Below are 22713 nucleotides of genomic sequence, written 5' to 3'. Positions count from 1 at the left end.
AATCAAACCATCAGGTCCCACAAAGACCTACAGCAACTGCAGCCTGAGCATGCTAACTGCCACCTCAATCTTGTACAGGCAAGAGCCACTGAGACACCAACATTGGAAGACTTCAGCCCCTCACAGGCAAAAAACTGCTTCTACACTATACCCACAGTGAACAACAAAATAACTTCACCGTGGAAACTCTAAACAATGGGAGGCCAAATGAATTACAATCAACATCACCACCAACCAGAAGAGCAGCTGAAATCACACAACACACGTACACCATCTTAATACAACTCCACTCAGTTGGTTATACATAAGTAGTTGCAACACCTAACTATACTTAAAAACCTTCCCTCTCCAGTACTCCAACTAGAGCCAAAACTATAGCATCACCTTCACAGAGAGAACAGCCTCACCCCAGCTTCCCCATCTAACCAAGGACTCTGAAAATGGGAACCCCCTAACACTTCAAGCAACCAAAATGCCACCTGCGCCAATGCCAGTGCCCACGGTTAAACTATATTGCCGGGACCACACCTGACTTGGTCAGATCAGCACTGAGCAGGAGAGGCGTAGATGCTGTTCACTGGCATGTTCAGGCACCATTAACACCATTATCTGTGCACTGCTCCTGTGTTAACCATATCATTTGCTGACCATGTCGACATTTTTTAAACAATCAAAATCACTGAGTTTGGATTTACAGGTTCTTAAAAACAGCCATTGGAAGCATAATGTCTAGATGTCCAAAGCCTTTGTTTCTCAGTTTTATATCTACTCTGATTATACTGCAATACCAGGAATAAATAAATATAGTAGCCTCATTGTAGACCACTACTTAGAAATGGACTGATCTATTGGGATCATAGTACAAAGTCTAGTAGGTTCACTGTTAGAACGAGCATTGCTTCAATTAACTCTGAAATCTATCGTTGCTAACTGGATGTCCTTATGATAAACTCATCTTATTGCTTATTCCTGCTACAAGCTGCTACTGACCGTATCCTCTCGGAGTCTGATGGGTGAGGCATGTGAAGCCAAGCCGATTCCACCATGTGCAGCTGGTATTCTTGGTCCTTAGAAAGATGCACTGGGCTCAGTGGGCACACGCCCAGCATAGGCTGAAGGTGAACTTCTGTCGTTTGTGGAACGTTAGACGTCATCGAGTTGCTCTGTGACGATGGGGTGCTGAAGAGATCTGGGGGAAAAAAACCCCACCACTTTTAACAGATTTTAAATAGAACTTTCAACCATTTAAGGCCTGCATTAGTGTCTTCACCTCCCCCAGGATGACTTGCAATGGTGGCAGTGATGATCAGGACCAGTCTGCTGATCACGAGGTGTCAGATATACTTTCATTATGAGTTCTTTGACTGCAAGAGATATCTCACGAACCAGAAACATGAACTAGAATGTTGTATGAACAAATAATCACCAATGCACCATCACAGTTGCAACATGGAAAAAGAACCTCAAATCTATTCACTTATGGACATATCTTACAATCTATTTAATAATTGACCTTTGGCAAAATGCATTTTTGGGGATGTTCCAATAGGAAATAGATCTCAGCACAAGTACCAGTAGGAGCAGGAGCAGGAGCAGGCCATTCCTCCAAACGAGCCTGCTCCGCTGTTTAATGGCCACGGCAGTTCCATCTTTTTAATCCCAATTCCCTGCATAGCCTATAGGCTCAGATCGATACAGGCTGCCTTTGTGCTCAATGCAGTTTTCAATTTATAACGAACACGTGCTCTTTAAAATCTAGAGAGAGCTGGACTTGAAGATTCGGAAGGGCTGCGAAATCAACAGGGTTGTAAGTTAGGGTGACCAAGTAGTGGTCTGGTTACGGCAGGGCTGTCCCGTCAACACGATGCACAGGGCAACCCGAGAATCTCTCAGCTGTTTATTTCCCTCTGTTAGAACAGCCTCTCATATAGGACCCAATGAGACCTACAACACTTCTTCCTTTTGCTGTGGATTATGGGCAGTTGTTACTCCAGCCACCTCCTGTCTAACATGCAGTCCATGATTTTGCCTTTGGGAGGTGGTTGCTTTGCGCAGGCACAACATTTTTTTTTTTAAAAGTTGTTTCTCCTGATGGCGTTGACTGCTGCTGGGGAACTCTGGCCAATTTCTCCTCCCCCACCCTAGCCCAGGGGCGTGGAGGCCAATTATTGTACCCCAACCCTCACCCTGGATATGGCCAGCTAACTCACCACGGGAACTAAATTTTTGATCATTTAACTTCTGGTGCGACACATAAGAATAACGTTAGAGATTTTACAACCCCCTTCAGAGGAATGCTGATATGCAGGTACTCACCCCTCTCGTTCAAATGCAAAGACTGGACTTGCTCTTCCAATCCTGCACTCACAGCTGCTCGTTCCGCCATACTTTTTAAAGAGCTCAGTGTCTCTGGGGCCTGCTGTATGTACAGAAATTAAATAACGTTAAAGGAAAGAAAGACAAAGACTTAAAAAAAGGTCTCAGTAACATTTCAAAGTGCCTCATGTACAATAAATTGTTTTAAAGTGACTTTCTGCACACAGCAAGATCCCACTAATAGCAATTGTGATAAATGACCAATCTGATCTTGGTGACATTAGTTGAGGGAAGAATATCAGCCGGGACACCAGGAGAACTCCCTGCTTTTCGAACTGTGCCATGGGATCTTTTACGTCCAGGCAGATTGGTTTAATGTCTCATTTAAAAGACTCAATAATGCAGCACTCCCTCAGTACTACAATGGAGTGTCAGCCTGGATTATGTGTTCAAGTCCTGCAGTGGAACTTGAACCCTCATCCTTGACTCAGGTGAAAGTGTTACCAATTCAGTCAAGCTAATTGTCAGCAATTAAAGTTTTTTAATGCATGCCTAACAAAGAAATGTCAGAGCTAATTGAAATCTGGCAGCCCCAACTCATGTAGCACTTTACAGAGGTGAAGAAAAAATTACAAGGAGCACTAGTGAGTGTTCACAGCTCTGTGACCTGGAGCATCCAGGAACCCTTACAGGAAAGGAGAGCAGAGAATGAAGTGAGCAAGACCGAAGTTCAGAACGAGCACAGAAAAAGGTGACGGGGGAAGAGAGGGCCAAGTTAAAAGAAAGGATTATACATTAGTACTAAACAAGAAGTACTCAATCTTCCACAGAAAAAAAGTGAAACAAACCATGAGGAAGAGTGAGCCTTTGTTGCAACAGGCTTGCTGCTGGTCATCGGGAAAAACCCTCTCTGAATTGGCTACGAGTTTGCCATGAACTGGAGTTTACCTTCAAACTGCAACCCTCTCAGCTATACAGATTGTGACCTAACACACCATAACATTCTAATCAACAGTCCTTATCCTTTCAAACAAAAACCGCTGCCAGATTTTTATTTACAGCCCTCCCAAAATCAGAGAAGTGAACCTGTAAAACCACCTGGTGACAACTAGCACGGTAACAACACACGGCATCATGATACCCTCTGTATGTCAAAGACCATACCATAACAAAATATAAAGACCACTTGATGCAGCATCCCCGATTAGTACTTCAGAGATTTGTGACAGCACCAGAGAAAACCAGCTTTGGGAGTCCAGAAACAAAGCTGTGAAACTTTTCTCTCTTCTGGTGAGGTTGGGGGGAAAACGGAGGAGAGAGAAATGCAACAAGCAAAGACAGAATTGACGTTCATTGTATGGGTTGGTGTGAAAAGAAATATTAAAATGGGGTTTGCCGATGTTGGATTTGAGCGATGTTTCTGTGATGCTGCACCACTTTAAGTAAAGCAACCACAACAATCGCCCACTTGTGTCAGGGACCATCGTTTCCAGAAAAATGTCTGAAATTGTGCAGAAGCGTTAGTCTTATTAAGCAGTAAAAAGAAACCTGTGGACTATGCAGGAATAACTTGAAATTATGTAGAAGCCCTGTGCCTATTATATGGCCATAAATCTGATTAATCTTAAGATTTATTTTTCATGTGTCTGCCAATATGTCATTAAGTCATTACTGAAGACAATGATATTTTGTTTTTGCACTAAACTTTAAAATATTTTATATTTTCTTGTTAAATTTCTATAGCGTTCATTCAGTATAATCTTGTGGATGCTGACATTTCTTTCTGCACCTGCAAAGATTACAACTGTAATTAGCTAACACAGGTATTCCAGAAAGTGCTGCTTGCCAGAATTATACAAAGGAATGATGGTAAGATTCTTCCTGATGACTGTCTACATATGCAGGAACAAGTACTTGTGTGTACAGATCAAATTCCTCTTCTGGTATGTCTGTCAATGTTGGCGATGGCTGATTGTCATCTTTATCGGATGATAAAAACTGTTCTGTGAAAGGATCCAAGATTCTCAGCATTCAGAAAATCTGTGCCAGGCTAGCCAGCTTCAGAGAGATACTGGTTGGGCTTATTTCCAACACCTTCAAAGGGTTTAGTAATGATATGCAGTGAACAGATTCGAGCGTTCTGTGTACCAGCATACACTTGTGGCCAGTGACTTCCTGTAAAAAGCTGCAAATTCCATTCATATAGAGTTGCAAATCGTTAAACCAAGTTAAAAGCAGGAACTGCCAGAGACCCTCGGCCCTGGAAACTATACAAGTGCTCAATGCAGTATATTTTTCACAGTGGAAGCCAGTTGTACAGGAGTTCATTTCTCTAACCTCATCATTCAGCATCTCAAATTCTAAATTTACAAATTACGACGTAGATTAAACATTTAATTGGTCATAAATGCTTGAAATATTTTATTGATGAAATACTAGAAATAATTAATGATTAAATGCAAATAAAAGATTTTAAAAACTATTAAAATTTATGTTGGAACTGCTAAATTGAGCAAAGATACCTGAAGTTTGAGTATATTTACTGGGGCAGGGGGTTACTATTTTTAATTTCTATGTTTATAAAACCTCTGTAGTACTTGAAATATTTCACGTGATATTTTGATGGCAAAGTAGTGTTCTAGTGACCAGTGAGGTTGGAAGACAAGACGTCATAGTCTCTGAATACTAACCAGAGACTAACGATGCTCTAGTCATTGGCTCTGGTTAGTATTCAAAGACTAACTATACTCTAGCTATCTAGTTTCTTGACCAGAAGGAATTACAAGCAAGTTACTTGTACTTCCTGAACTTGAGGCTCTCAAAAAAAGTTTTTGAAAGCCTGTGCCACTAAATCCAGAACATGGATTTGAAATCAGTGCGTTGGGGGCTGGGAGCCAGCGGTACATCAGTGAGGACAGGGGTGACAGTGAGCGGGACTCGGTGCAGGCAGCTGCTTTATGGATGATTTGGAATTTATGTAAGGTAAAACTTGGGAGGTCAGTGGGGAGAACACTGGAGGATTAGGGCCAGAAGGTGAGAAAGTTATGGAGGAGAGTTTTAGGGGCGGTGATAAGAAAGGGAAGGTGAGCCAAGAGATGCATCTCAGCTGCATTAAAATGTTACAAGGCTTCTTAAATAAAAAGACAACTGACCCATTTTCCTAACAAAAAACAATCGTTGCTTAGTCTACATTTAGTTAACTTCCATCCAAGCAATCTTCAGGCTCACAAATACTCCCTTGTATTAGTTAATATAGACATCTATATTCCTACAATTTCTTTCTTATACTTGTTGAAGTCACAGATAGCGCAAGATGCAAAACAGGTTGCAATGTCTGACACAGATTGATTTTAGGATGAAATGGTTAACCTTCAGGTGTACCCTCAGCAGCCCGAGACAAAAGCAGCAGAGTGAAACCTCACTTCCACACAAAAGATCTTTTTCTGTGTTTCAGGCATTTTCTTCCTTGTGGAAAGGCCTCTGTAGCAGGCCTCATAGCTGCCTAACCAGATAACCACTCTCTGCACCAGCTACCACCACAACTTTGCTGGCCTGTAGGTGGCGTGCACGAGCAACAGATCAACTTTTTCTCCACCAACTTTTCTTCTGATCTGGGGCCACCCACAGTGATCAGGAAGTTGCAGTGGAGAATTTCTTTAACAAAGAAAGTGAGTCGAGCACATACAAAACTACCGTGCCACCTAGGCCCCAAAACACCAACTCTAACATACTTGAAGTTTTCATGTGTTTTTAATGAACTCGGGCTCTGATATTTACACAGCTTTATTGAATGCTCTTATAACACCAGGCCTAGAATTTCACTCATTCAAATCAAACCCGGATGAAAGTGTCTCTCTCATGCTGTTCTGGGTTCTGTTGTCTTGGGTAATGGTGTTCTTTCATTGGAGGCCTGGTATCAAATCTGGCCCGGAGGAGGCACACATCTATAGCCTTTCAAATGCTCATTCCAAGTCTTAAGTAGATCAAGCAGTAGTCTCAAACTAGCATCCCAGGATATGAAGCCCTAGTGTAATCCTGAATCTGAATCAGTCTCTCTCAGAAACACCACTTGGATAGCAACTGTGCAAAACTGAGACATCTCCCTGGTGCAGCTAGGAGTCCTTGTCTGAGCTTGCAGCTTAGTCTGGTGTTGGGGCACTCTGCATTGTTTGTGACCCACTCCAGCCCTCCCGATGTAAGAGTCGGATATGACATTGTGAAGTACACAAGAATCTAGTTACACTAACAGGGCAAGAGAGTTACATATTACAGCACCATCTACACTAGGATGCTATAAACAGGAAATGGACAGTGTAAAATTAGTCACAGGGGGGGGGTGAGGAAATTAAATTCAGTAAAGTTCATTGCGGCTGCCACTTTCATGTATCAATTGTTGCAAAAAAAAAACATTATCAGCAATGCAATGTCTCACAATATCACCCATGTAAAGCAGACAAGTGAAGCTTCTCTCTCCCAGCACTCTCGTAACCAGCAGGTACTAACTGTGCAGTTTTTGTGGGAAGCAAAACTGGGCTGAACATGGAATCTACTAACAACTAACTGGGATCCCCCAGTCCACAACCAAACCATCCCAGCCTGGGTCAGCTGAACAAGTAGCAAGTCAGAACACTGACTTCTGGTGGACAGCAGGTGATCTAGAAACATAAGCACCTCTTGCGCAGAAACATGTGAACAGGAATAGATGATTCATTGCATCGAGCCTGCTCTGCCAGTGTGTTAGGGATGACAGCTCTATCTTTTTAAACCCAAATCCTTGCCCTTTTCCCATATACCTTAACGCACTTTACTACTTAGGTACCTGTCGCTAAAACACCTCAATTAATTCTGTAACGACTGTCCGCTGGGGCAGTGCAGCCTATGTATTCACAACCCTCAGTGTGAAGACTTTTTTTTTTAAAAAGGTTTTAGTTGGCTCAGTTCTAATTCTAAGTTCATGTCCAATTGTTCTGGATTCCCCTAATAGCAAGAAGAGTCATTCTCTATTTACCTCATCAATTCCCTTTATTAAATATCTCAACCATATCATCCCTTAACCTCATCTCATGGGAATATAACTCAGGTTTACCCAGTCTCGTGTAATAAATTAGATCGCCCGGTGAAGGATAGAATACTAGAGCCTGGTCTTCAGTTGCTTCCAAGCCTTTATTCACAGAGATCCACATTACCCGCTCGATAAGCTCTCATAAATGGATACAAGAGAGTCCCCAATTGAAACTCACCACCTGAATACAATTACCATCAATTGATATAAACCATAGAGATACAATTAACATCTTTGTCTAGGTCAGTCCCTTCATCCCAGGCATCACCGTGGTGAATTTTCACTGGACTATTTCCAAGGCAATTATGTCCTTCCTAAGGTAAGATGCCCAAAACTGGACGCAATACAATACTTACATCATGGAGTGTTCCAACTCATAAAAGCTACAACAGAGGCTGGCAAAGTTGGATCAAGCTAGCCCTAGGATCAACAACGATTGAACTGGAACGATTCTGTGTGAGACCAACTTCTCCCATTCTGTACATACCTTCAACTCCTGGGAGACAAACGGTAAGGGTCCATTCATCATGGCTGGTGTTGGTTTAAGATCAGAGAAGTTGGAGGCTTGTGTGTTGACCTGACTGGCTGCGAGCACCGGGATGATGTTCGTAGTGCTGGCTACAGATACATTGACTGGCTCTTTCCTGCAGGACAGATATCCAATTAAAGCAATTGTTCATTAAGCAGATCAGAAGCCTTCAACAATACATGAACATTTCATATTAACTCCAATCCACATTAACTGGTCTGTTCATCTTATTTTAGCCGGATGCCTCCTGGACAGTTTTATGCCTCATTTGCTTTACCAACTGTGGCAGCCCTGAAATCAGCAGCAAACTAAACAGGCTAGCAGCAAAACCAAAAGATGCAGTGTCTAGGGGACAACAAATGTGTGTTTTTGTAAGTTTGTTCGAGATGTGGGCAAGGCTACTTTTATTGCCCATCCCCAGCAACTGAGCAGCTTTCTAGACCACTTCATGAGCCATGTAGTGTGCAACTGGAGTCACACATAGGCCAGGAGGGGTGGGGTAACAGGCTCCCTTCCCTGAAGGTACATGAGTGAACCTGTGGGTTTTTATAACAATCTAGCAGCCCACAAGTTACCAGATGTATTGAATTTAATTTCACCACTTGGTGGAATTTGAACTCGTGACCTTTGGGTTCCTAGCCCAGTCCCCCCCATAAATGACGACTTGCCGAGGGTGAAGTCTTTGACTGTAGTAGCTATAGATGAAGTCATGTCGCTCCTGTACAGGCAAGTGAAGCAGTTACACCCCATGTCTAGACATTCCCCAACCACTGGTGAAGGTAGCAGACCCAGACAAATGGTAACATTAAAGCTGATCTCTGGAACACTCAGACTTGTCCACATCCCTCTCCTCTCACCCTAATCCACATGCTGCCCCTTGGAGACATCATCTACAGACATGGGGTCAACTTCCACACGTACACTGACAACACCCAGCTATAACCTGTCCACGACCTCTCTCAATCCCTCCACCGTGTGTGTTGTCAGGTTGTGTCTGACATCCAGGCCTGAATGAGCCGCAATTTCTTCCAGCTAAACACTGGTAAGACCAAGCCATTGTCTTCGGTTCCTCCATCAAGCTCCGCACCCTGGCCACCGATTCCTTCCCCCTCCCCACTGCCTCAGACGGTTCGCACCCTCAGTGTCCTATTCAACCCTGAGCTGAGCTTCCAACCCCATATCATCTCCATCACAAGGTCCACCTACTCCCACCTCCATAACATCGCCTGCCATCTGCTGCGGAAACCCCCCATCCATGCCTTTGTCACCTGCAATGCTCTCCTGGACACTCCCAAACTCCACCCAAAACTCAGTTTCCCGTATCTTAACCGCACCAAGTCCCGCTCATCTAATATCTTTATTCTAGCTGACCTACATCGCCTCCCATTTAAAATGATCATCCTCGTGTTTAAATCCCTTCACGATCTCACTTTTCCCAGTCTCTGTAACCTCTTCCAGGCGACCCTGAACTCTCCGACCTTCTGACTCTGACCTCTTGTGCATTCCCCCAATCTTCATCTCAGCATCGACAGAACTGCCTTCAGCTGCCTCTGCCCCATGCTCTGAAATTCCCTCTCTAATCACTATGCCTCTCCACCTTTAAGACCCTCCTTAAAACCCACCTCTTTGACCAAGCTTTTGGTTACCTATCCTAATATCTCAGGCTTTGGCTTGGTGTCCATTTTTTCCCCTTAGGCCTCTGAAGCACGTTGGGCCATTTTTCTACGTTAAAGGCGCTATATAAATGCAAGTTGTTATTGCTTGGGTCAATGACTCACTAACTCATTTGGTGAGCCCCTAAACTGACATTACTCAATAGAATCTGACCCTCTAGACCCCCATCTTCCCCACCAGCGGGGCTGGTGGGGAAGATGGGGAGAACAGAGTTGGACAGATTACCGAACCAGCCAGTGCGGAAAGTTGCTCTCCATGCTGTACCGGTGTGTGTCACTGCTGTTTTACACAGCACTATAGCAGTGTATTACAGAACGGGTTTGCGCCGTGGTACTCACACATTATTCTGTATGGGGGTCGTGCCACTTGGCTGGCTGTTTGTACTGGAAGGAAGACTGTAGCTGTTCTGATGTTCCACACTGTTCTCAGCAACTACTGCACTATAACCTGAAAAAACAGCTACAATTCAGTATAAGCAGCACACCAGACAATACACATTCGGACAGTATATGTTCAGGAGTAAATGCATACTGACGTAGTTAGAAAATACAGCAAAATGTGACTTAGTACAGGTTCAGCAGCAAGCCCTCAGGGTTTAACATGAGCCCCGATTGTGTGTGTGAGGGAGGTGAAGTTACCACACTATTACTGTGAATACTTTACACCATTTTTCACTTTGCGTGCAAATTTTATGCTCAAAGTGATGAATGCTATAGAAAGACTTGTATTTATACAGCACCTATTACCTCAGGGTGTCCCAAATCGCTTTACAGTCAATGAAGTATCTTTGAAGTGTAGTCACTGTTGTAAAGTAGGGAAATGCGGCAGCCAATTTGAGCACAGCAAGATCCCACAAACACCAATGAGATAAATGACGAGATAATCTGTTTTAGTGATGTTAGGATAAATATTGGCCAGGACAGTGAGGAGAACTCCTTTGCTCCTCTTCAAAGTAGTGCCATGGCATCTTTTACGTCCACCTGAGGGGGCAGACAGGGCCTTGGTTTAATGTCTCATCCGAAATACGGCACCTCCGACAGCTCAGCACACTCTCAGTGCTGCACTGGAGTGTCAGTCTAGATTGTGTGCTCAAGACTCTTGAGTGGGGCTTGAACCCACAACCATCTGACTCAAGACAAGAGCTACCCACTGAGCCACGACACATTTTGTGCAGGGGGAAAGGGCACTCTGTTTTGGACACCTACTCAAAGTGAGGTACAGCATGGATACAGTAAAGCTCTCTTCACTAGTCTCCAACAATGTGCCTCAGCCCAACTTAGGTACATAGGAACAGCAGGTGGTCATTCAGCCCCTCGAGCGTGTTCCGTCATTCAATGAGATCATGGCTGATCTGTATCCTAATTCCACCTACCCGCCTTTGCTCCATTTCCCTTAATTCCCTTGGCTAGCAGAAATCTATCGCTCTCAGATTTAAAATTAACTGAGCTAGCAGCTAATGCTTTTTGAGAGAGTTCTCCACTCTTCAACCACCCTATGCATGAAGAAGTGTTTCCTAACTTCTCTCCTGAACGGCTTGGCTCTGATTTTAAGGTTATGTCCCCTTGTCCTAGACTCCCCCCACCAGCAGAAAGATGCTTGCTATCTATCCTATCAATTCCTTTCAAAATCCTAAAAACCTCAATCAAATCACCCCTTATCCTTCCATATTCCAGGGAATACAAGCCCAGTTTATGGAATCTCTCCTCATAATTTAACCCTCGGAGCCCCAATAATATTCTGGTGAATCTGCACTGCACTCCTTCCAGAGTCAAAATATCCTTTGTAAGGTGCGGTGCCTGTACACAGTGATCCAGATGTGGTCTAACTGGGGCGTTGTATAACTGTAGCAAAACTTCCTCCCCTTTATATTCTGACTCTCTCGACATAAAGGCGAACATTCCATTAGCCTTTTTGATTATTTTTTGTACCTGACCACTACATTTTAGTGATGTGTGTACACGAATCCCTAAATTTCTTTGGACCTCCCCTGTTCCAAACTTAAAAAAACTCAGATCGATCCTTTTTTGGTCCAAAATGGATGACCTCACACTTACCTGTGTTGAAATCCATCTGCCACAGTTCTGCCCATTCACTTAATCTGTCAATGTCTCTTTGTAATTTTATGCTCCCGTCTGCACTACTTATTCTGCCACCAATCTTTGTGTCATTGGCAAATTTGGATATATGGCTCCTTATTGTGATATCCAAGTCGTTAATAAATATAGCGAATAGTTGAGGCCCCAGCACAGATCCTTGTGCGGCACCTCTACTCACTTCCTTCCAATTCGAGTACATACCCATTCTCCCTACTCTCTATCTTCTATCTCCTACCCAGGTCAATAATCTGCTGAAAATTCATGAGCTTTACTTATAGCTAACTGTCTTTTTTGTGGAACCGTAGCGAATTTCTTCTAGAAGTCAATGTAAACTACACCCACTAACATTCCCCTCTACTACTTCAGTTACTTCCACAAAAAATTCAATTAGGTTTGTTAGACATGACCTACCTTCTACAAATCCATGTTGGCTCTCTCGAATCAGCTCAAATTTCTCATTGTTCACTTTGTCCCTAATTATAGATTCCAAGAACTTCCCCACTAACAGGTCCATAATTTTCTGGTTTCTCTCTCTCACCTTTCTTAAATATTGGAGTTGCATTTGTAATTTTCCAATCTAAAGAGTCAATTCCTGAATTGCAAGAGCTTTGGGAGATTATGGCTAAAGCATCTGCAATTTTCTCACCTACTTCCTTTAAACCCATGGGGTGGAAACCATCAGGTCCTGGGGATTTGTCAGTCTTTAGTGCCATTATTTTTTCTAATACTGTTTTCTTGCTTACGTTAACTTTAGTGAGTTTCAGTCCTTGATTCATTATTAGTTTCCCTGGAATGTCAGGTATAGTATCCTCTTCCTCTACTGTGAAGACTGAAAGTAATTATTCAAAAAGTCTGCCATTTCCTTATTTTCATTTGAAATATTACCTGCACCTGTTTTTAAAGGGCCCACATTACCTTTCTCTAACACAATTGTAAAAACTTTGTTATTCTTGATATCCTTCGCAAGTTCCTTTTCATATTCCCTTTTTGTAGCTCTTACTATATTTTGTGTCTTCCTTTGTTGTTCCTAATCTCTCTCCCAGTCCCCTGGATTTACACTATTCTTTGCACTTTTGTATGCTCTTTTAGTTTTATGTTATCTCTCACCTCGTCAACCATGGCTGTTTTACAACCAACTTCACAACAGAAGCCCTCACTGCACCAGTGTGGTAGCCCTCGTGACCACCGAGTGAGGCTGTCAACTTTGTGCCAATTAGGAGCAGTTTTGTGTTGTGGATTGACACTATTCTAAACTAATTTGATGTGGGACCCTTACAGTCAGCAGACAGAAAACACTTTCATCCTATCAGGCCGGGCTGAGACCCAGGAGTGAAAGGCCAGTATCTAACAACAACTTGCATTTATATAGCGCCTTTTACACAGTTAAAAATATCCCAAGATGCTCGACAGGATCGATTATTAAACAAAATTTGACACAGCCACATAAAGATATATTAGGACAGCTGACCAAAAGCTTGGTCAAGGAAGTAAGTTTTAAGGAGTGTCTTAAAGAAGAAGCGGAGAGGTTTAGGGAGAGAATTCCAGAGCTTAAGACCTAGGCAGCTTAAGGCACGGCCGCCAATGGTGGAGCGATTAAAATCAGGGATGTGCGAGAAGGCAGAAACCACTGCACCACTCAGTCCCCATCAAATTTACTCTATCGATCCTCAGGTGTAAACATTGCAGAGGCATGCTAGTCATGTTAAAAAAAGTGCATTGCAAGCAGGCAGTATTACGTACTTGCAGTCCCGTTTTGCTGCTTGCTGGTGGGAATGGGCATGGCATTGGCTGGTCTTGACTGGAATGAGCTGGTGGTGTTGATTGTGGTGGTTCCTGCTGCCACAGCTGCTGCATAGGCAGAGACTGAATTCGTCCCTTGCGTCCTGGAAAACAGGCACAAGAAAAATGTCAATGATAAACCATTCCTTCAAATCGCTGGATCAATCTGAATGGGGAAGGGAATCACAGCAACTTGTTCCTGAAATGGTCCCAGGAATTTTGTCTCCACTACCCTAGCCAGAAGTCCATTGCGATTTGTGTGAAGAACTCCCTAACATCAGTCCTAAATTTGCCGTTCTCCAGTTTGAACCATTATCCCCTTTTTCTAGTTCCACAGAAATTGAATCAACGCTCCCCAATTGCTTTTTAAAAAATAATTCTTACAACCATGTCTACTTCTACAAGACCCCCTCTTAGTCATCACCTTTCAAGGCTGAAGAAGCCAAGTTTTGCCAGCCTTTGGTCACAGCTCAGCCCTCGGACACTGGGGGATGGATCAGCTTCATCCTTGCACGTGTGAATAGAATTCTTTTAACGTGCAAAAAATTTTAAAACCCTTTCAGCCTCTGAAATCTCATGGTATGGGTGTTAGCATCAGCCTCTGGCCTTCAGATGGAGGCTTAGAAACTTCAGAAAGTTTAAAAACTGCACCAAAATATTGTTACAATCCCAACATACACCTCCTTGGGCCACTTGTTGGTTAAACTCCAAAGGCCATTTGGACCACTTTTTCTGATGGGGATCAAAGCGTGAATTATTTAAGTGAAGAACTGATGCAGTCATCAAAACTTCTTGTACAACTGAGGCTACATCACACCATCAGGGCAGGAAGAAAGGATTTCGGGCTGAGGTTACACAGGAACACATTTGGACCATCATTTCGAAGCAGAGTTCAAACATTACCAAAGAAAATCACTGTGAATGGGCCTGAAGTCCCATTAATTAATCCAGAAGACACCATAATCCAAGCGGCTATTTTGCACTTGTCTTCTCTAAAAGAACAGGGAACCTGACTATCCCCAAGAAGGATTAGCAGCACAAACTATTACACAAGTTCCTCTTTGATACAGGGAAGAATTATAAACCAGTAGAGTTTACAATTCATTCCTTTCTTGCCCCCTTTTCAGGTCTCTGGCCACATTTCATTCACCAACAGGAAGGTGGGTTGACAAGCTTTCTGCAAATGCTGCTCTGTACCCAACCAAAAGGAGGCACCTGAAACAAACCCAGACTGACTACTCCTCTGGGGAAGGCACGTGGATTCCCCGGGCACCTCCAACACAGTGGAACTCACTGTGTATAAACCCAGTGTGAACATCAAAACACTCCCCAAGTGAGGCACAGCATAAACAGACCTAGAGCTCCCTTTCAATAAGCCTGAACATCAAAAAGTATTCTGACTGCAGCAGTGAGAATTTTTTCTATTTCGGACGTCCTTATGGTATCCTTGTGAGGCTGCCAATTTAATGCTGAATTGTGGCTGGTTCTGCACTGTGGGCCCAGGCATGCCTGGAATACCGGCTGGGACCACATTGTGGGCCCATTTCTACCAGGAACTGGGTTGTGTGCTTAAACTCATTTCACTGAGGAAATTTACAGGCAGAAGACAAGACTGCAATTATTAGTCTGGGATGGATTCAAAACCTATGTACCAGAGGTAGGAGGGTGCTGTGCTACAGATTTGCACTTAGTGCCTCATCACAACTCTCAGAACTCCACACACAGCAAATTGCTTTGAAGTGCAGTTAATGTTGTATAGGCAAATGCAATAGCCACTTTACACACAGCAAGATCCCACAAACAGCAAATGAATGATGACCAGGGTACCAGGAGAACACTCTTCTTTGAATACTGCCACGGGATCTTTAACATCCACTGAATCACTGGACTAGACATGGCCTCGGCTAAACATTTCACCCAAAAGATGACACTTCGAACAGTGCAGCGCTCCACCGGACTGTCAGCCTGGATTACAGCAGAATCCTGGAGTGGGGCTTGGGCCCATGACCTTCTGATCCTGAGGCGAGAGTGCTACCCACTGAGCCAAACTGAACTTCAACTAAACCACTGTGGACCCAGTCTTGAGTACTTTTTGCTCTTCTTTAAATATAACAAAGATTTATGGAGCACAGATTCCCCAGTGGACATCAGAAGTATTTTCACTGATGGGCACCCTATGTTAAAGAATGAGATATTTTATAGTACTGAAGTCCAAAGGATGCCAGAAACAGGGTTAAACTCATTTCTAAACGCCCATTTAGATTGCACCAAGCAGCTCCGAGCTGGGGCAGGACGAGATGTCTGTACTTACAGAGAATAACTCTTGCTGGATTGTAGCAGCTTGTTTCCCCCATTGCTGGATCCATTCGAGGGCAGGGTCGGCGTTTTTGTGCTGTTCAACCCCTGCGCACTCTGGGAAATAGAAATGGATGGAGGGAGATTGTTACCATGGTGAGTCTTGCTGCCAAGAACCTTTGCAGGGGACTGAGGGTGGAAAAGAGAGCAGAAAAGTGGTGTGAATACAAAGCAAGTGGGACGAGAGGAGACAGAACATGAGATAATCAGACCCAGATTAAATCCACAGCCTCTGATTGACAAATTCAACAGCTCAAACGGGTGAAGACTCCATCCAGCTCCCCACCCCCTCTCCCTCCCCAAACCCCTTTCCAGCTCCCTGAACCCTCCATGCCCGCTCCCTGAACCCCCCTCCAGCTCCCCTCAACACCCCCCACTTCCATTCAAGAATAACAAGTGCTAGAAAAAAAACCGCAACACTGACAGCACGATATCTAGAAAGAGAAGCTAATGTTTCAGGTGTAGACCCTTTGTCACAACGGGGCTGAACTGAATCGATAATCCCATCGATTACTGTTATATTTTCTGGCCAACCAGTGGTTCAGATTGACAATAATGATTTTCCTTGGGCCAGTGTGGGGAAAGAAAATGGGAGGAGAGGGAGAACTCTCATTTCCCCTCAGAAGGGCATCTCTGCTTTAGCTCCTCCTCCCGAGTAAGACTTGCCATAATCAACTGTGAGAAGGAACTCAGTTCAGATTGGGGACTGCCACAAAGGCCCAGGGCTCTGGGTCCACGGATTACTTCTGGATTGGACCCAGCATCCTGCCCAATAACAAGTGGTACATCAAATTTGTGCTCAGACTGATGAAAATACTAGCTGAACAGCTTCAGATAGGCCAGACCCTGTACTTCATTCTGCAGATATTTTAATAACCTTAAGACAGCTTCATGGGAGCCTTCGCTCTCGTCAGATTTCCCATGCTTCCCTCCCCAATACTCTGCTGTAACCATTTACCCCTCGTCTCGACCAATCTTGTGTTTCTTATCCCCTCCTTTAGCCTCGCACCATTATCCCTTTTGTCATTTAATCACTCCTGCCCTCCACCCTATCACAGACATTCCCCTTTGTTCTTTCCCCTGGCTCTGTATTTGCTTAAAAGCTGTTAATCTGTAACACCTTCCAGTTCTGATGAAAGATCATCAACCTGAAACCTTAGCTCTGTTTCTCTCCCCACAGATGCTGACTAACCTGCTGAGTGTTTCCAGCATTTTCTGTTTTTATTTCAGATTTCCAGCATCCGCAGTAATTTTAAGACAGGTTTAATTCTACAGACAATGAGAAAATAGGGAAAAGCTGAAGTTCACGACCCTGATGCTGCTGTCTACGCCACATGATAACGGCAGAAATACGCCGAGCCCGAAATGTAATGGGAGGCCCTCAGAGCAGAGGGAATTTTCAGCCTGTGTGGAACATGGTGGGAGCACCAAGGCATTCCGATCTACAATTCCCCACACTGCAAGTTCTGAGCATTAATCGGCCCATCGGAGGAGGCAGTAAGTGCAGGCTGGATGCTTTCTCAGGGACAAAGGAAGAAACAGGATTGCTGATGTACATCTCCCTGTAGCCAGTTACAGGAAAAGCTACCATCCCCTTCCGAGAAATAGAGTGGGCTGGAGAAATAAAAGACTACAATTACCATAAACTCTGGTATACCAAAACCATTAATTTTGGTGGGAATGGGGTGGGAGGTGTGGAATAATCACACTGTGACTGACCCAATCTACACTGTACAGCTCGTTCCCCCAAAGCTGCAGGTTTGGAGCTGGATTTGATAGTACACAATCTTGACAAAACAACTGTACAACACACACTCCCTCCGAAAAGCAAACTGACCATGCTCATTTCGCTATCCGACCTACTCCGCTTCCGTTCATCTTCATGATTTTCCTGTAAATAAGAAGCATTTCAAAATTATCACAAGTCATCATTAAAAAAACTCTACACCACAATGATTCCATGGGTCAACGTACCCCTTTATACAGAACCAAGCTACACAGAGCAGGATACTCCTAAATTCCATCCATATTCTGTCCTGAGTTAGATGACCCCAGTCATGGTAGCAATAGGAGTGGAATAACAGGCCCCAATGTCCCTGGGCTGGAGGGGGAGGGGGCTAAAGGACAAGTTTCCGAGATTGCCCACACTGGAGGAAGGCCACAAGTAGATAAGATCAGGTTTGGCTGCGATAGGCTCACAGTCAAATGACCAAACACTCAATGTCCAGACTGGTGAAGAATTGTTATTTGGGCGAGGTACCTGTAGAAGCACATCCCAGCCCACTGCCACCTACAGGAGAGCAAATTCTAAACTACGATGTAAATGGAGCATACAACATTACAATAGGAAACAATCTGATCAGCGTCCTACACAGGAAAATGACTGCAAGGCTGGTTCCTTCATTGGTATCATAGTTTCACTCATCACCAGATCTGATGCAATGATCCAGAAACACAGTGTAACTGTACCCACCGTGACCTAGTGAGCTGGTGGAGAGGTCTGATGGTGCATGCCGTGATCAGGTCAGCATAAAGTAATGAATTACTGTACCGTAACAGGGCCCAAGGCAGCATTTCCACCTATTCCCTACATGGGCACTGTCTCTTTCTGGTCTGGGTGGGGTAGGTATCAGTGTATTTGCTATGATGTGTTCTTCTTTTGAAGATGTATTCATCTACATGAATCTCCAAATTTAGCATGAAGGACATGTTATTACTCACCACGGACTGGTTGGCTGGACTGAGGGGTACAGGAGAACTTGAGGTTGTAGAGGTGGGAGTGCTGTTACACTGGTTAAAAAGCTCATCTTCCACATTGCTGTTACTGTTACTTGCTGGTGATGTTGCCATTATTGATGTTTGTGCTGGAAAAATGGAGTGAAGTCCATTAAAACCAGAAGGTATAATTGGTCAGGCTCACGTCCATCCCCAACAAGGCATAGTAATCCTAGTGGAGTAGAACAAGGAGGATACAGCTCCCTCCTAGCTCAGCATTGTAGGCCTCCCTTCCCCTGAGTCCCCAGGGCTAAATTAATACCACCTGAAGCTTGTTGTAGGCTCCATGCCAATTTACACATTCTAAACCAAACTGTTTTGCTCTAATTGTTAGCCTTGATTGTAAGCAGGACTCAGCTGGAGTGAGTAACGATGGCTGGTTTGCCAGTGACTCTCCTCCTCCTCTTCCAGGCCTTTCCCACACACAGCTGTCATTGAATTCTACACCAGCCAATCACAGTGCACCACTCAATATTTTTAATGAACCAGCTAAATTAGCCAATCCAGAGTCCTGTTCTGTCACAGGCTGAGCTCAGGGTCTGGGACTTTAGAAGCTCATTTCTTCCTTAACATCACAGCTCTAGTCTTCCACTCTATCAGAACTATTGTAATTGTCTGTATTTTTCAATCTGCTAATAGGAACCTCTAACTCCTAATGAAAATTTATTGTTTTAAACAGCTACCTAGCCATTCATTGATCATATTATTAGTGAGCTCAACTTGTGTTAACTACAAAATGACTAGAGTCCCCAAATCTTTGACATCCTGTCCGTTCAACCACTCTATCCGACTCATGCTATCATAGCTACTACTTTCAGGTTAAACAAGAGTTACCATACATTTCCCCATAGCACACATTGCTTGCTCTTTATCTGTCAATCCCTTGAATTTTTATTCCTTTGCTCCCTGCTACTGCTGTATCACTTGTACCTTCTCTCAAGGGGGGAGGGGACGACCAAGGGCAATGAGAGTATTTCAAGTCTCACTATTAATTTTTCAAAAAGCTATTTATTTTAATCCATTGCAATGTAATGAGCTGCCAGCCTACAGCTGCGATCAGTTCAGGAACCACTTTGTTCAGCGTGTTTATGCAGCACAGCTTCTTTAATTGAGTATTTGCCTTGGAACTCAACACGAACCATCTCTTATTCATCGCTACCAGCTCCACTGACTACAAGGAATGTTCTCTGGTCATTTTACATGGTACAAAGAATATAAAATTTACCAAATCTCTTCCAAAAAAAAAAATTCTTTGAGGGAGTGAACTCTAACTCAGACAATTCCAAATTTCACCAGTTCCACACTGAGCAGATGGAGACACCTCACAATGACAAAGTCTTCCACTAAAGGGAGAGGCTTAACACACACAGATCTGCTTTACCTAACAAACCATGCCTCACATTGGATAATTTAAAGTAGCTTTGACATTGGTTGTGACTCCGGGAAGCACACCAGGACCCCGAGGGAGAGAAAGTGGAGCAAAATGAGAATACGCTTACCTATATCCTCAAGATCAAGGTCATCGTATAAAAACTCATTTTCTTTGAAGTCCGGGTCCTGAGAGGAATCAACATAGTATTCAACATCATCTTTGATCTTCTTAATCTGGTCCACTTCTATCGTGCTGTTGTCTAACATTCGCAGCAGAGTTTCCAGCATTTTAATGTGGTACCTGTGTCTCTCGATGTGTTGCTTCAATTCTTCTAGCCTGTCCTGTTTCTGCAGAAAGATTTTCATGGGTTAGATAAAGGGCTGAGCGATCAGATCAGATTTAGATCTCACTCTTTTTAATCAGACTTTAATTAGCAACCCTCAATTATTATTTCAAGATTTGTGCACATTTACACATTTTATATCAGTGATGAGGTAGACTGGCAAAATACAATGAAGTTCAATGAGTCCATGGATTATGATTCAGAATCTATACTATTTAAAAGAGAAAGAACTTGCATTTATACTGCTTTTCATGTCCTCACAGCCAATTTAACTGCTTTTGAAATGTAGTTACTATCGTTCTATAGGTAAATGTGGCAGCTAACTTGTACAAAGCAAGGTCCCAGTAACAGCAGTGAGATGGACGATCAGTTAATCTGTTTTGGCCATGTTAGTTGAAGGATGAATGTTGGCCAGGACACCGGGAGAAATCCCTGCTCTTCTTCAAAAAAGTGCCATCGAACAGTTTACGTTTATCTGAACAGGGAGATGCTACATCAGTTTAATGTCTCATCCAGAAGATGGCTTGTCTGACATTCCAGCACTCCCTCAGTATTGCACTGAAGTGTCATCCTAGATTATGTGCTCAAGGCCTGGATCAAGACTTGAACCCATGACCTTCTGACTCAAAGGTAAGAATGCCACCAACTGTGCCAAGCTGATACAGCCTCAAAACCACAGCATATTCCTGCTTCACAGGAGGTTTCTGACATGGAAGCCTGGGTGAGGCCCAACACACCTCTGTGAACAATCTTCTGCTGCTTGGCTGCCAGGCAGTAAAGTCATGCTGCACCTTTTAAACTGGGTATGACATATCAAACAGTATTTGTAGTAATCACAATGCTGACCAAAAAGCTGTTTGAAAACATATTCATTAAAAGTATTGAAGTAAATAAAAGTCTTGTAAAGAAAGTTTTAATTCTCTTGTTTTAACAACAGTTTTGGTGGTTGCACTAATTAAGGCTATAAATATTAACAACAACTTGCATTTATATAGCCTTTAACGTGGGAAAAGATCCCAAGGCACTTCACACAGACACAATCAGACAAAAATGAACGGCGAGACAAAGAAGGAGCTATTAGGAGGGGTGAATACATGCTTCATCAAAGAGATGAGTTTTAAGGAGGGCCTTAAAGGAAGAGAGAGATGGGAGGAGGAGGGGTTTTGGGAGGGAATTCCAGAGCATAGGACCATGAAGGGTGAAGGTACGGCCACCAATGGGGATTTGGCGGCGGGGGGGAATGCACAAAAGGCCAGAGTCAGAGAACCAGAGTGTGGAGGGGATGGATACAGACATAGGAAGGGGTGAGTGTGAAGGGATTTACACACAAGGATGAGAATGTTAAACGGAGGACCTAGAGCTAATGTAGGTCAGCAAGCATAGGGGTGATGGGTGAGCAGGACTTGGTGAAGGTGAGGGATAGGATACGGGCAGCAGAGTTTTGGATGAGTTGAAGTTTATGGAGGATGGGAAGACAGCATTGGAATAGTCAAGTTTGACGGCGGCAAAGGCATAGACGATAGTTTCAGTTGCAGATGGTGAAGGTTAGCGATGTTATGGAGGGGGAAGTAGGCGTCTTTGTGAGGGAGTACACGGGGTCAGAAGCTCAGCATCGGATTGAATATGATGCCGAGATTGCAAACAGTCTGGTTCAGTCTGAGTCAATGGGGGGTGGTAATGGATGGAATGGGGGGTGGTAATGGATATGGGGGGGTGGTAATGGATGGGGGGGGGTGGTAATGGATGGGGGGGGGGTGGTAATGGATGGGGGGGGGTGGTAATGGATATGGGGGGGTGGTAATGGATGGGGGGGGGTGGTAATGGATGGGGGGGGGGTGGTAATGGATGGGGGGGGGTGGTAATGGATGGGGGGGGGTGGTGATGGATGGGGGGGGGTGGTGATGGATGGGGGGGGGTGGTGATGGATGGGGGGGGGTGGTGATGGATGGGGGGGGGTGGTGATGGATGGGGGGGGGTGGTGATGGATGGGGGGGGGTGGTGATGGATGGGGGGGGGTGGTGATGGATGGGGGGGGGGTGGTGATGGATGGGGGGGGGTGGTGATGGGGGGGGTGGTGATGGATGGGGGGGGGTGGTGATGGATGGGGGGGGGTGGTGATGGATGGGGGGGGGGGGTGGTGATGGATGGGGGGGGGGTGGTGATGGATGGGGGGGGTGGTGATGGATGGGGGGGGTGGTGATGGATGGGGGGGGGGGTGGTGATGGATGGGGGGGGGGGGTGGTGATGGATGGGGGGGGGGGTGGTGATGGATGGGGGGGGGGTGATGGATGGGGGGGGGGGTGATGGATGGGGGGGGGTGAGGGATGAGTGAGGATGGGTGGAGGGATGAGTGAGGATGGGTGGAGGGATGAGTGAGGATGGGTGGAGGGATGAGTGAGGATGGGTGGAGGG

General features: G+C 44.4%; 1 protein-coding gene across 4 annotated transcripts in view; it reads right to left on the bottom strand.

Moving 5' to 3' along the window:
* The window catches only part of LOC137305466 (CCR4-NOT transcription complex subunit 3-like), a 68946-nt gene that overhangs the window by 7218 nt on the left and 39015 nt on the right, over positions 1 to 22713 (bottom strand). For 3 of the 4 annotated variants that reach the window (XM_067974301.1, XM_067974302.1, XM_067974303.1), the window contains exons 9-17: positions 20086 to 20305; positions 18533 to 18675; positions 17649 to 17702; positions 15768 to 15940; positions 13418 to 13560; positions 9920 to 10028; positions 7866 to 8022; positions 2317 to 2419; positions 991 to 1189 (exon numbers count right to left, since the gene is read on the bottom strand). In XM_067974301.1, coding sequence (XP_067830402.1) covers positions 991 to 1189; positions 2317 to 2419; positions 7866 to 8022; positions 9920 to 10028; positions 13418 to 13560; positions 15768 to 15940; positions 17649 to 17702; positions 18533 to 18675; positions 20086 to 20305 — 1301 coding nt within the window. The remainder of the gene's footprint in view (positions 1 to 990; positions 1190 to 2316; positions 2420 to 7865; positions 8023 to 9919; positions 10029 to 13417; positions 13561 to 15767; positions 15941 to 17648; positions 17703 to 18532; positions 18676 to 20085; positions 20306 to 22713) is intronic. The other variant, XM_067974304.1, reaches the window with a different exon arrangement.

The sequence above is a fragment of the Heptranchias perlo genome, chromosome 40 (assembly GCF_035084215.1).
Source record: "Heptranchias perlo isolate sHepPer1 chromosome 40, sHepPer1.hap1, whole genome shotgun sequence".
In the NCBI taxonomy this organism is placed as follows: domain Eukaryota; kingdom Metazoa; phylum Chordata; class Chondrichthyes; order Hexanchiformes; family Hexanchidae; genus Heptranchias; species Heptranchias perlo.
This window is presented reverse-complemented; position numbering and strand designations above follow the sequence as displayed.